The sequence below is a fragment of the Propithecus coquereli genome, unplaced genomic scaffold (assembly GCF_000956105.1).
Source record: "Propithecus coquereli isolate 6110/MARCELLA unplaced genomic scaffold, Pcoq_1.0 Scaffold280, whole genome shotgun sequence".
Taxonomy (NCBI): domain Eukaryota; kingdom Metazoa; phylum Chordata; class Mammalia; order Primates; family Indriidae; genus Propithecus; species Propithecus coquereli.
Genome location: NW_012148397.1, coordinates 3067168 through 3079990, shown reverse-complemented (window position 1 = coordinate 3079990; position 12823 = coordinate 3067168). Strand labels below are relative to the sequence as shown.

Genomic DNA, 12823 nt, shown 5'->3' with positions numbered 1-12823 from the left:
ATCAGTGTCTTTAATAAAACACCCATAGAACATTTAAACTTTCCACAAAGGGTTTTTGTGTTTCCTCCATTACTGGTTACAGAGGTGGGCCGAGCCCAGATGCCTGGAAGGCCTTATTCCCAGCAACCCAGCCTCATACCACATTTCTTCCCCATGATCCCTATGGAGGAGGCACAGCTGGTTCCAAGCTGGAAAAGGAAATAAAGGAGTTCATCATTCATCCCTTCCCCTTTTCAAAAAACCCTCTATTGACCTGTTTCTGTCTCTATCCAGTTCTGCTCCAATCCTCTTGAAAACTGGGACTCATAATCGGTCCATGAAAGGGCCTGTCTATCCCCACTGTGCCCTGGGCCCACTCCTTCACTGCCCTGATGGACTGAGTCAGCTGTGGCCTCATCGTGGAGAATAATGGGCAGTGATGTCCCTTAATTACCCCCAAGTTGGCTTCTTCTGCTTTCACTTTTGTTCCTTGTGGCTCCCTTTGAACAGGGTTGTCAGCAGAGATATCGAGAGAAAATGTGTTGTCTGAAGCAAGACAGTGGCTTTCCTTGGCAGAGAAGAAAGCCGCTTCCTGCTTGTCAACATGTTGTCTATTTGTTAAGCTAAGACATGACCTCTGGCCTTGATTCAGTGTGCAGACGTGCACATCAAATAAATGTTTGTGAGGTTAACTTCATTGCTCCTCACTTCATGGAGGATTTTCTCTCTTCCTTCTTCATTGTCCAGGTAGAACTGGGACAATTGCCCCGGAACTTGTCAGGCTCAGGAGACTGACTCGGGATTTCTGCGCAAAGAGAAGTGTGGCAGAGCTGGAGAGCAAGGGTGCAAGCTCTGCTTTCACTGCGCACTGGCTGTGTGGCCTTGGACAAGTTACCTAATGCTCTGCAACAAGCAGAGTTGTCCAAAAATGATCCTCGGTGCTCAACTTGGCAAGAAACAAGCTAAAACCTGGGGAGGACAGGTGGGTAGGTAAACCGCTCCTCCAAGCTGGAGGGCTCCACTCAAGCACAGCTGCCCTGGGGCCAGCGTGCCCTGACCCCTTCCAGTGTCACATTTCATGGGCCCAAAGGCAGGTGATGTGCCGGAACCAACTCTTAATGCTTCATGAAAGTCCATTGCTAAATATTCAGGAATTTTGCAAGTTGGTAGCTTGAAATTGGCCACTATGGTAGTAGTTATGCCACAGAAGTGGCAAACACTCCAAATCAGGGCTCCCCACCCCAGAGAGCCAGTTTACCGACATACCACTGCCCAAAGCATCTGAGTGCTGGGGTCTGACAACTCCTCTCAGTGTGGGTGCCTGCATTCAGGCTGCCAGACGTCCCTGGAGTTTGATTATCCATCCGCTGACAAGTTTGTACCAAAGCTGTTAGACTCAGAAGAGAGAATTGTGGGAGCAGAACCCCTCCCCTGGCTTAGCTCTCTGTGGGTGACAGGGAATGACGAGCTCTGCTTCTTATCTCCGGCTCACCCCAGCTCGTATGTTTACTCTTCCTCCAATAAAGGCTAGTCCCTCATCCATGCCATTTGCTGTTTTGAAATCCATCCAGAGCCTTATTGCATTGCAGGTGGTAACCCAGAGAGAACTTATACAACTCAGTTTGTACGGTGAATGGATCCCTCCTGTGTGATGCTTCTGAGCCTCTGTTGTACGATGGGGACATAGCAGTGATTTCCCAGGGTATGTGTAAGAATCAAATGTCAATTCATGTGAGTGAGCTATGCAAACGGCAAAGACCCACGGGAACTTTAAGCATTCACATATGCTCTGGTGGATACATCGCTAATTGGCACTGAAAAGTCTTGGGGTTGGGTCTCGGCATTACTATTCTTTAACTGGGCTACCTTGGACAAGCTACTTAATCTCTCAATTTCAGTTTCCTCATCTGAGAAATGAGTACAGTACTGCCTACTTTAGAAGGTTGTCATAAGATCTCAACAGAACAGGGGTAGCCATGTTCAGCTTACATCTGGACACTCATCAGGTATCAGAAGATTCTAGTTGAATTTGAAAATTCTTCAACACTTCTAAGTTTAGGATGCCAATTCAAGCTGAAATGCCAGATTCTTTAATATTCACAAATAATTTAAATATAAATTCAGTTTGAGGCCAAGTGTACATAACAATAAAGTTCTAGGAAACTTTCAAATTGAGAACTGAAAGGGCGATAAACTCAGGGTTAAAAATACTGCTTCCTCCATAGGCTCAGATGCCTTCACTTGCTGAATGTATATCATGGAGGGTATTTTTGCATATCTATGTTTGGCAAAGAACCAAAACAACTCAATTATATTTGATCACTAATTAAATTTGCAGAAGGAGGACAACACTTGCTAATGGTGAATATAGCTTTTATTAGACTTAGCAAAACTAAGTCAGAATTGACTGAGTTTGGTGGTTGCAAATAAAAATAAAAGTTTTAAGTGTCTTCATTTAATTGGAATTAAAAATCATTGTATACTCCTGGATAGAGCTGGAACGCATTCTACTAAGTGAGGTATCCCAAGAATGGAAAGACAAGCACCACATGTACTCACCATCAAATTGGTATTAACTGATCAACACATAATTGCACATATAAGAATAACATCTATTGGATGTTGGGCAGGGGGGAGGGGGGAGGGGACAGGTATATGCATACACAAAGAGTGCAATGCGCACCACCCGAAGGATGGACATATTTGAAACTCGGACTTGGGGGGAGGGGGAGGCAAGGGCAACATATGTAACCTAAACATCTGTGCCCCTATAATATGCTGAAATAAAAAAAAAATCATCATATATACGAGCAAATCTAGAAATACAAGCATGCACTTTTCTCTCCCCCCTCTTCTCTTTCTCTCTCTCTCTATACATACACACACACACACACACACACAATCCATCAACATCAAATTTATTATGATCTGCTAAGGATGGTTATATGACCTGACATGATGGTTGACTGCCAACCAATTTATCTGGTGGCCTCATTGCCATTGCAGAAAATTAAAATTTGTTGGAAATATCCATACTGATCATATAATGGTCTGTTAATTCTATTCTAACAACAAACTGGGCTATGATCATTTTAATTAATCAGTAAGCAGTGAATGCTTATTCAACCAGCCATAGATATGGCTAGAATTCAACTCAAGGAGTATTTGAGTTCCTACTATATGTTACCTCCTGTACTGGGTCATACACCTGATGAATTATTGTTAATGGGAAGATGCAAAAGAACAAAATGAACTATATTTCTGCTCAAAATGTGTTAAGTGCTATCAAAGAGGCATAAACAATTTATAAAAGGGAGATCAAACAAAATTCTACAGGGAGATTGTACCAGAAATAGGCTTCAGTTAGATCAGCACTGTCCAAGAGAAATATAATGTGAGCCATATAAATAATTTTAAATTGTTTCTGGCAGCCATTTTTTTTTAAAAAGTGAAAAGAAGCACATGAGATTAATTGTAATCATATCCATATATCCAAAAAATTTTCAAGATGAAGTTAATATAAAGATCATTAATGAGATATTTTCCATTCTTTTTTGTGTGTGTGCTAAGTTTTTGAAATCCAGTGTACGTGTTACACTCACAGGACATCTCCATTTAGACATTATATTTTCATATTTTCAGCAAAAATATTGATCCTGAATATAGAATAAAATTTACAATTGAAGACATAGATGCACATGCCAAGTTGTTCCAATAATTGAATCAAGTATTGCCTTTTAAGTTTAAATTAAAACTAATTAAAGTTTAAAAGATCCAGTTTCTCCATCACACTAGCCACATTTTAAGTGGTCACTAGCCGCATGTGGTAGTGGCTGCCATATTGGACAGTGTCATCACAGAACTTTCTGCGATGATGTCAGTGTTCCATTGGATAGTGCAGCCTTGGAATGTGAGCATGGGCAGCTCCTGTGGAGTGAGGATGAAGAGGGTGTGTCCCAGGAAGAAGGAAGAGTTCAAAGACATGGAAACAGGAAAGGTATATGTACAACTTGGTCGCTGCGTGTAGAAATAAACTCTGATGTTCATTCATCTCAAGCATAATTTTGGGGGCTGGGCGTGGTGGCTCATGCCTGTAATCCTAGCACTCTGGGAGGCCAAGGTGGGAGGATTGCTTGAGGTCAGGAGTTCAAGACCAGGCTGAGCAAGAGTGAGACCCCGTCTCTACTAAAATTAGAAAAATTAGCTAGGCGTGGTGGTGCACGCTTGTAGTCCCAGCTACTTGGGAGGCTGAGGCAGGAGGATCACTTCAGCCCAGGAGTTTGAGGTTGCTGTGAGCTGGGCTGATGCCATGGCACTCTACTCAGGGCAACAGAGAAAGACTCTGTCTCAAAACAAACAATCAAAAAGAATAATTTTTGAGCATTGAGACTTTGGGCATCTTAAATCCTCTATATTCTAATTTCTCTCCTCTACTTTAGCCTGTGGTAACATTTAGATATTGAATAAAACTGCCAGTTGCCTTAAAAGGGGGAAATTAAACATATGTAAGTTTCTGAGAAAAGTACACACAGACTTGTAAAAAGGATGTAAAGTGATGGATTTTGAAAGGGGCGGAGGGCTGGTAGTGATTACATAAAATATATCAGCAACAGCGATGGAGCGAGGCACGATCATGCTGAGTGCGCATTTCAGTGGAAGGGAGAGATGCAGCAGGGCTGGGGGGTCAGTTCAGCTTTCTGGCTCAGCTTCTGAGGCTGCAACTTGGCCCCCCCACCCCCCGATGAGTCCTCGCAATCAGGCAAATGACTATTCAATGGAGTAAAAAAGAAAAATTCAATTCCAAGGCCATCAGACTCCTTGGTACCTATTTTCATAGGTGGGCATAAACCTGAGGTACGGAGACCTGGATGTGGGGAGACCTCCAATAATAATTATATACCCAGAACTCTGAGGAATGTTTCAGAATGGCCGTAAATTATCCTCATGTATGACCTACATTCATGAAACAATCAAAGCAGAGTCCTGGTTCAGTGGTTTTCATGATTTGGCCTAATGATCTATGTTGATTCCCTTTACAAAGAGCACATGGTCCAGTTATATATTTCTTCCATCTTGGGTTAAAGATGTCTTTCTAAATGCCCATTCTACCAATTTATAGGGGCATAAAAAAAGGATTTTCAGTAAAATGTACTTTCATTGGTTTTGATGAAAAGGGTCTGTGATGAAAGTAGAATTTCTAATAAGCATTTCATAAATGACTTGTCTTTCAAACTTAATATAAAAGAGAATAAAATACATCTCCCAAAGACCTCCTTGCTGCCTCACAGATTTAAAGTCCCCTGCTCTCAATCAATCGGGCCCAAGAACTCAAAAATCTTTAAAGATGCAATTAAATATTTATCAGCAAAAGTTGGTAAAACTGAGAAATTATTTATGGCCCAAATTTTGAAATAGTCACACATTGGGCGGGGGGAGCGAATGTTGGGAACTGCGCGTTTCTCTCCAGGGCGCACGCTCCCAGCTCTTTCTTGCTGTGCAGAGTTCACGAAGGGGAAGGAAATCACAGGTAGGAGGAATTGTGTTCACTACTGGGTGTTTTTTATTTATTTTTTATATTTTCTTCAGAAACAATGAGAGAGATTCTAGGACAGAAGGTGTCATGGAAAAGAGCCAGAAATTAGGAGGCAAATCATTTTCCTAAGGTGAGGCGTGATCTGTCAGGTTGTCTCCTGTGTTTGTTGGTCCCTCACCCGCGGTACTCCCAACCTGCTGGCTAAGCAAGCAGCAGTGATAGAGAATGTCAGGCTTGTAATATGGTTCTTCTTATGACGGAAGAGCACCCCCCCCCTTTCTAATAATTCAGCTACTTACCAACTAATTAATTATTTGGCAGATAGATAAATTATATATCAGTCAAGACTTTGTCTTATCTCTAGAGCTGCCTGCAAAGGCTTTCTGTGGATATTCAATTCCGCAAGGCAGGACACCCAATGGAGAAAAAGCCTCCACAGAGGGCAAACTTGCCACAGCACCTTGCTGCTGATGTCTTTACCCTTTAGTGTATGGGTCTCCTGTCCTTAAAGGAATTCAGGTTGTAATAAACTACGACAAAAGAAAAAAAAAAAAAAAACCAAGAAACAGGTACTTAGTCTCCATTCACTCTCTTGAAATGCAAGATAAACAAATTAAAAAGTGTTTCTATGCCAGCATGCTAACTCCTGTATCTTTTATGATAATTTTATATTTATTAATAGTTAAACTTATTTTTTCCCAACATTTTATTATGAAATTTCCAAACGCACAGAAAACATGGAAGAATTTTGTAGCAAGCACCCATATATTTACCAACTAGATGCCACCATTAACATTTCAGTATAATTCCTTTATCTCATATCATTATCTATCCTATATCTATTGATCTTCCCCTCTATCCAGCTTATTTTCTAGTGCATTTCAAGGAATTACACTTAATTTTAATGCTGTTTTAAAGAAAGCAATTATCAGCAAGGATATTTCATTCCATGGATGAGTATTCTCAGATTGGGCTCGTAGCTCCTGAGGATATTGGTTAAGAACACAGACTTGAAATCTCAAAGGCTAAAGCAAAAGTATGTCTGTGTTATTAACCAGCTGTGTGACTTCAGATAGGTTACTTTGTCCCTGAGTCTCATTACCTTCATTGGCGTGCTGGAAAATGATCCTCATGGGATTGTTATGAGAATTGAACATAATAGGTGAAAAGTGCTTAGCACAGTGCTGGGCAAATAATGAATATGTGCTGATATCTATATCAACACTGCTCACTGAGCCACTCTTTCGTAATCCTGTGAGATCAAGGATCCTGTCTGTTTCCTTTGCCATTAAATTCCCAGCCCTTAGCACCGTGCCTTATAAATAGCAGATGCTGAATATATGCTTGTTGATATGAATTGGGTTGAATTTCAGAGATTTTCCCTCCTGGGATTCAGGGACTACTTATTAATGGGGACGGGCAAGTAGAGTGGGCTTCAAAGGCACAAGATGCAAGAAAGTTAGCTCAGCAAATGAAGTGGGAGAGGAGGATGAGACAATGATAGTGAAAAGCCACCCAATAACACAAAAGTATTAACATTTATACCAGTTTTAGTGATGGAGCAGAATCCATCAGTCCCCTGTCCCCATCCCTAGACTTCATCCTCCGTGTGCTCAGCAGCAGACTTACAGCTGCTGTACAGCATCTCTTTGGCCTCAAGGCTCTCCTCCAAAGCTCAGAAGGGTGTTGGGCATTCACCCCTGGATGCAGCCCTCAACTAGTGTCTGCTGGGTGTATAAATACCCCAGCAAGTAGGTAAGTAACCCAGCATCCTCCCCTGTGGGTGGGACAACGCTGAGAGTGTGTTTCATGCCATTTTTATAGTTTCCCCATGAAATTCCAATCCAGTCACCCACAGTGGTAGCTGGCTTGATAAACAAGCTCCTCAGTTGATTGCCTTCCCTTCCCTACCTCACTTTCTTACTTCCTTCACCTCTTAAATGAACTTGCTACATTTGAATTCTTGCCTCAAGATTCACTTCTGGGGTAAGCCAAAGAAAGATAAGTGTCTTTTTACTTTTAGAGCCACAGAACCTCTTCTGCAAATGGCATTCTGTGCTAAAATCTACTAGGCAATATTTATAAAATTAGAGGTGCCCTGACTTAGGTAGCGGTGATACATGGAGGCCAGAGTCCTGCCTCTGTGGTCCTCTTTCCCTTCTGCTCACCTCCCCAGCACTCACTGAAGATGCCTCTATCCTCTCCTACAGCTCTGCAGAATACAGCTGGTCAGCTATGGGGGAGTTGATAAGGATATGATAAAAGATATAAAGAAAAGAGTAAGATGAATGAATTAAAACAAGCAGGCACAAAAAGGAAAACATGTTCCTTCAAAGGCATACGAAGTATGAACAAATAGTTTTTGTGAGGCATTCTGAAAAAAGAAACAAACAAAAACCCCTCAAACATCTCGAGGTTTGGGAGATTCTTGCACATTGTGTCATTCATAGCTTATTACACTTAGAAAAGCAGTTGTTTCATAGAGAATTTAGGTTGAAAGCCAGTGCGGGCAATACATAAGGGGCAAAGAAGAGAAGACTCCTCAGCTTGAACACAAAATTGCCTTTTGAGGCTGTAACAAGTAATGAACGATGCAGAAAAATGTCACTAGTTAGCTGCATGCTTATTAACTCATTCAGTAGCTCAAGGGAAGAGGCTTGTGAAAAGTATCCCAATATATTCAGGGGGAAAATGTGTGAAATTGAAGAAAATTGTAGGATGGACACATAATTTAGTCCCCAAATCTGGACATGTTTAAGCAGGAAAGGTGTTGCTAATCATAATTATGCCAGGACAACAGTTGTAAACTGGGATTTTTCCAGGCAACCAGAATATATACTCTCCCTTATTATAACCTAATCAATGGAATTGCAACTCCAATCCTGAAAAGAAAGTATTATGTGTTAGTGGTAGGACAGGGAGGAGAACACATTTTAGACCAGCCCTCTGTGCACTTGAGGGTGCATCAGAATTACCTGGAAGGTATATAAAAATACAGATTCCTGGCCTCAACCCAAGAGTTTCTGGTTCAGTGGTTTTGAGGAAGAGCCTGAAAATATACATTTCTATAAACTCCCAGGCAATGGTGGTGCTGCTGGTCCATAGCCACTCTTGGAGAAGGATTCGTTTAGACCAGTGGTCTTCAACCCTGGCTGTATATCAGAATCATCTGGGATTTTTAAAAAATGCTGATGCATGGTCCACGCTCCCTGGCCAGTTGAATCAATTTCTCAGGGCGGAGACCTGGTATATGCATTTTTAAGTGTCTCTAGTGATCCTCATGCATTGTAAGAGCTGAGAAGCACAAGCTTACCTAAAGGGGACCTAAAAACAAGAATGCATCAGAAATTGGGGCAGAGCTTTGAAGAAGTGGGGACTCTGGTCCCTTGACAAGTGGCATCCTTGGCTCTAAGGAATCCTGTCTAGACAAGGGCCATCACAGTGGCTAGGGCTGTCTAACAGGACAGAGTTGTCCACTTGGAGCAGCTCTGCTTCCTTTTGTATCATATCTTAGACTCCTGCAAAGATTTTGCTTAAAGAAAGGCATCTTTTGCACAGGGGCAGTTGAAAATAATAAATATAGTGATTGCCAGGATACTGAATTATTACTTCTAATTTTCAATTAAACATAGATCTTTAATAGTTCATGCCACCTTGTCCAGACTCCTAGCAAAACCTCCTCTCTATTGCTCTGCTCCAACAAAACATTCTCTGCAAGGCAGCCAGAAGGGTCTTTCAAAGCACACACTCTCTTGGGCAGACTTTGCTCCTTGTATGATGAAATCCCTGCTCCTCACCACAGCCTCCAAGACTGGCTGGCATCTCTGACTTCAAGGCTTTCCAGACTGTGCTCACTGTGTTGCAGCCACCCAGGCATGCCGCTATTCCAATGTGCTCCACTCTTTTGCACCTCCAGGCCTTTGCATGTGAAGCTCCCTCTGTCCAGAATGTTTACCCAGATCTTTCCATGGCTGTGCCTTTCTCATCCTTCCCATCTCCCCTCACATGTTAATAACTCTGACCAGCCACCCCAGCCATCTGTGCAAAGATTACCTCCTCCCTCCAGCCTATGACCCTGCCATTTGCTCTTTTTCCACATCCCTCTGTTTCTATTTTTCACAGTAGTTTTCACACTCTGCCATTTTCTTGTTTACATATTTACTTCTGGAACTGTCTGTCTACGTAGTAGAATATAAGCTCTATTGTGTGCTTATTCACAGCTATATTTGCCCAGCCCCAAGCTTGAAGCCCAGTATATAACAGGTACTACATATTTACTTAATGAATTAATTAATAGTCCAATAGCACCAGCCATTAAGATCATTCAATTAACCACCATTGTTCAAATTCCAGGTTCACCAAAAAATACAAGTTGGCAAAATTTTATTCTCCTTGTTGACCTTACTATAGGAAGAGAATATATTGATAAGGCAATATCAGTATTTTGGCCCATTTAACAATGACTATTTCTTCCTGGAAAAGCTGTTGTTCTGATTCATCTGACAGTGTTTTCTGGATCTGGTTAGTATGATTTAGTTTCCTTGATCTGGTTTAGTCTTTAGAAAGCTAACCCAGTGCTATTCCTGGACTGATATTTGAAAAACAGGATATCAATAAAGACCACATATCAACATACTTCTATCCTAGGAGGCCCTATCTAGCTGATCTCCTGGATAGAATCTGTAAAAGCAATGGGTCTATTTCTTAACCAATGACATCTTCCTGCATAACTTCAGCATCATATACCACACTGATCTCCAAATCATGATATTGAAAGCTGTTATTGTTTTTTCCATGTTCCTTTTTTTGTTGTTGTTGGATGATCTTTCAAAACTCTTTTCATGATAAAATCATTTGGACTTTTAAAGGAATTAAGACCAATTCCAGTTGGTTACCAAGATGGTCACAGTCAGCTAACCTTATGTGTGCCCAACTCTTAATAAAAACATGCTTTTGTCATTTGTCCTTTGTCTGACTTACCTTGCCAACATCTCTTGGGAAAGGTTGTCTCTGATTCTCTGGAATTAAAATGGGAGATACCACAATGGACCTCTTTTGTCTTGGGACGGGAGAAGTTCTTGCAAATTTAAATATATCCTAAAAGAGAAAACAAAATAAGTTGACTAAAATCTCCCATGGAAAGGATGTATCAGTCTGCTCTGAGATACAGTTCCTTTGTTGTGAAAGCATACAGCTGTTTGGACATTGTTAATTTTATTCTATCAAACCTCATTAGCATTACCAAGTACATCATTAGAATTATACAAAAGCTGACACTGTGATTCACAATGACTATCATTAAGCTATTTAATCCCATCTTCTGAATCACTCTATTGACAATGTCACTCTTGATTTATACATCCTTCAGTGCTTGCTTGTGTATTACTGTTCTTAACCTACAAGCAAGTAGATTACTCACTTGGTCAGGAACCCAGAGAATACACTGGATATGAAAGCAATTTGATTCATGGACGAATGCAAGGCCCTTACAGTCACAAATAAATAGGGATGAAGGGCCAGTCGCAAAGCTCCAAACTATGTCAGGCATCACGGAGCCTTGTAATTAATGTTTTTTCTAAGGAACATGTATTCTGGGGCAGCTGTTGGAATGCATTCTCCAAGTAATACATCCCAATTTCAATCATTGGAGTAACACTGTCAGGGTTTTTGTTCTATCTGTAACTCACATTTTTAATTAAACAAATGTGTTCAAAATGAAAACTTTGTATCATTATTTTAAATAAAGCACCAGTATCACTTTATGAAAAAAGATAGAAAACATAAAAATGTACATACTGGAGACCAAATGATGTTATTAAATTCAAGCTAAAAACTGTTGCCTATAAAGAAGAAATTTCCTCTTTTTAAAAGGTAAGAAAAGGTTAGAGATGTGTTTAAGGGGTGTAAACACCGAACTGAGGCTTTCTCCTTGATCTGATCAGAGGACTGAAAGAATTGAAAACAGATTATCATTTTCAACATGTAAACCAATCTTCTTTAATGCCACATACTAATTAAAATTATCTTCTGTATCATCAGAACTAAGCATCTTTAAAGTTGATAACAGGTTCCCATCAAAATCACGTGATAAATGATAGTTCCATACCATTTTTAGCCCCATGGCCCCATAAAAGAGTGAGTGTGTGTGTATGTTTGTGTGTGTGTTATAGTTTTACAGGAAAATTTACATAAGAAAAATCAAAAGGAAACAAGCTAAGATTTTGAAAGCTTCTGTAAACAGTTTTTCTCTTGATTTTGGTGGGAGTATAAACTGATAGCACCCTTGTGGTAAGCAATTAGGCAATATTTATCAAGAGCCTTACAAATGTACATATCCCTTTACTCTGTAATTTAGCTCTTAGGAATGCATCCAGATGCTAAATTCAAAAGAAGAATAAAACTGCATACAAGAAGAAGTTTAGTAAGACATGATTTATAAAGGGAAAAATGAAAACAACACAAATGCTCAACAGTAAAGACAAGGTTAAATCTGGGCCCATTAGCAGGAGACACTCTTAGGCCGTTACCAATAAGGCAGTCATGAAGACCGTGTTCCAATCACTGTCATCATTGCTCCGCTGCCTTCCCCATCACTACCACAAACTACTGTAATGACAATATATTACCAATGTGCTAGGCACTATATATGTGTCAGCTCTAATATTTGCAACAAACCTCCCAAGTAAATAAATTTTATCCTGCCTTCACCAGGGAAGAAAGTTCAGAGCGGTTACATAAGAGCTGTTAACTTCATCTAGCTAGCAGAGAGAATATTTCAGACAAACAATGTAGGGATATATAGAATACCATATTAGATGCATTCTACTTTATATACACTATATTGATCATAGAAAAATATCAAAATCTCAATGGTAGAGTCAAAATAAAAGACTGTTTTCTAGGAAGACAAAAGACTCAATATGCAGGCAAAGACAGAAAACTGGAGTCTGTGTATACATATATATAAATCAGTAAGAAGAAAAAGAAAGAAGGGTATAACAAACAAGCAAACAAAAAACCCAACCAACAATCCAAAAGAAACCGAACCCACAAAACAGCAGAGAGAAAGAGAGCTAGGACAAGGAGAAGACAATAACAGAGTGGATTATATTTATACAAAAGTGATGTCTAACCTGTGTGAAGATTCTGTTGGTTTATTTAGGGATGGCAAAAGAATAGAAAATATGTAAAATGTGTGCATTATATGAATCTCACTCACAATAAAAAACATCTCGAGCTTCAGACGAGAGAATGGTCTAGGAAAGCACTTTGAAAAGATTTAAAGTCTTACACGAATGTAAGGTATTGGTA

The 12823-nt window shown here is 40.2% G+C and overlaps 1 protein-coding gene across 3 annotated transcripts in view; it reads right to left on the bottom strand.

Annotated features, from left to right (window-relative positions):
- CDH13 (cadherin 13) overlaps positions 1-12823 on the bottom strand; it is a 977229-nt gene that overhangs the window by 536019 nt on the left and 428387 nt on the right. For 2 of the 3 annotated variants that reach the window (XM_012648206.1, XM_012648205.1), the window contains one exon: positions 10493-10609. The exons of the other annotated variant lie outside the window; for it this stretch is intronic. In XM_012648206.1, coding sequence (XP_012503660.1) covers positions 10493-10609 — 117 coding nt within the window. The remainder of the gene's footprint in view (positions 1-10492; positions 10610-12823) is intronic. 3 annotated transcript variants of the gene reach the window in all.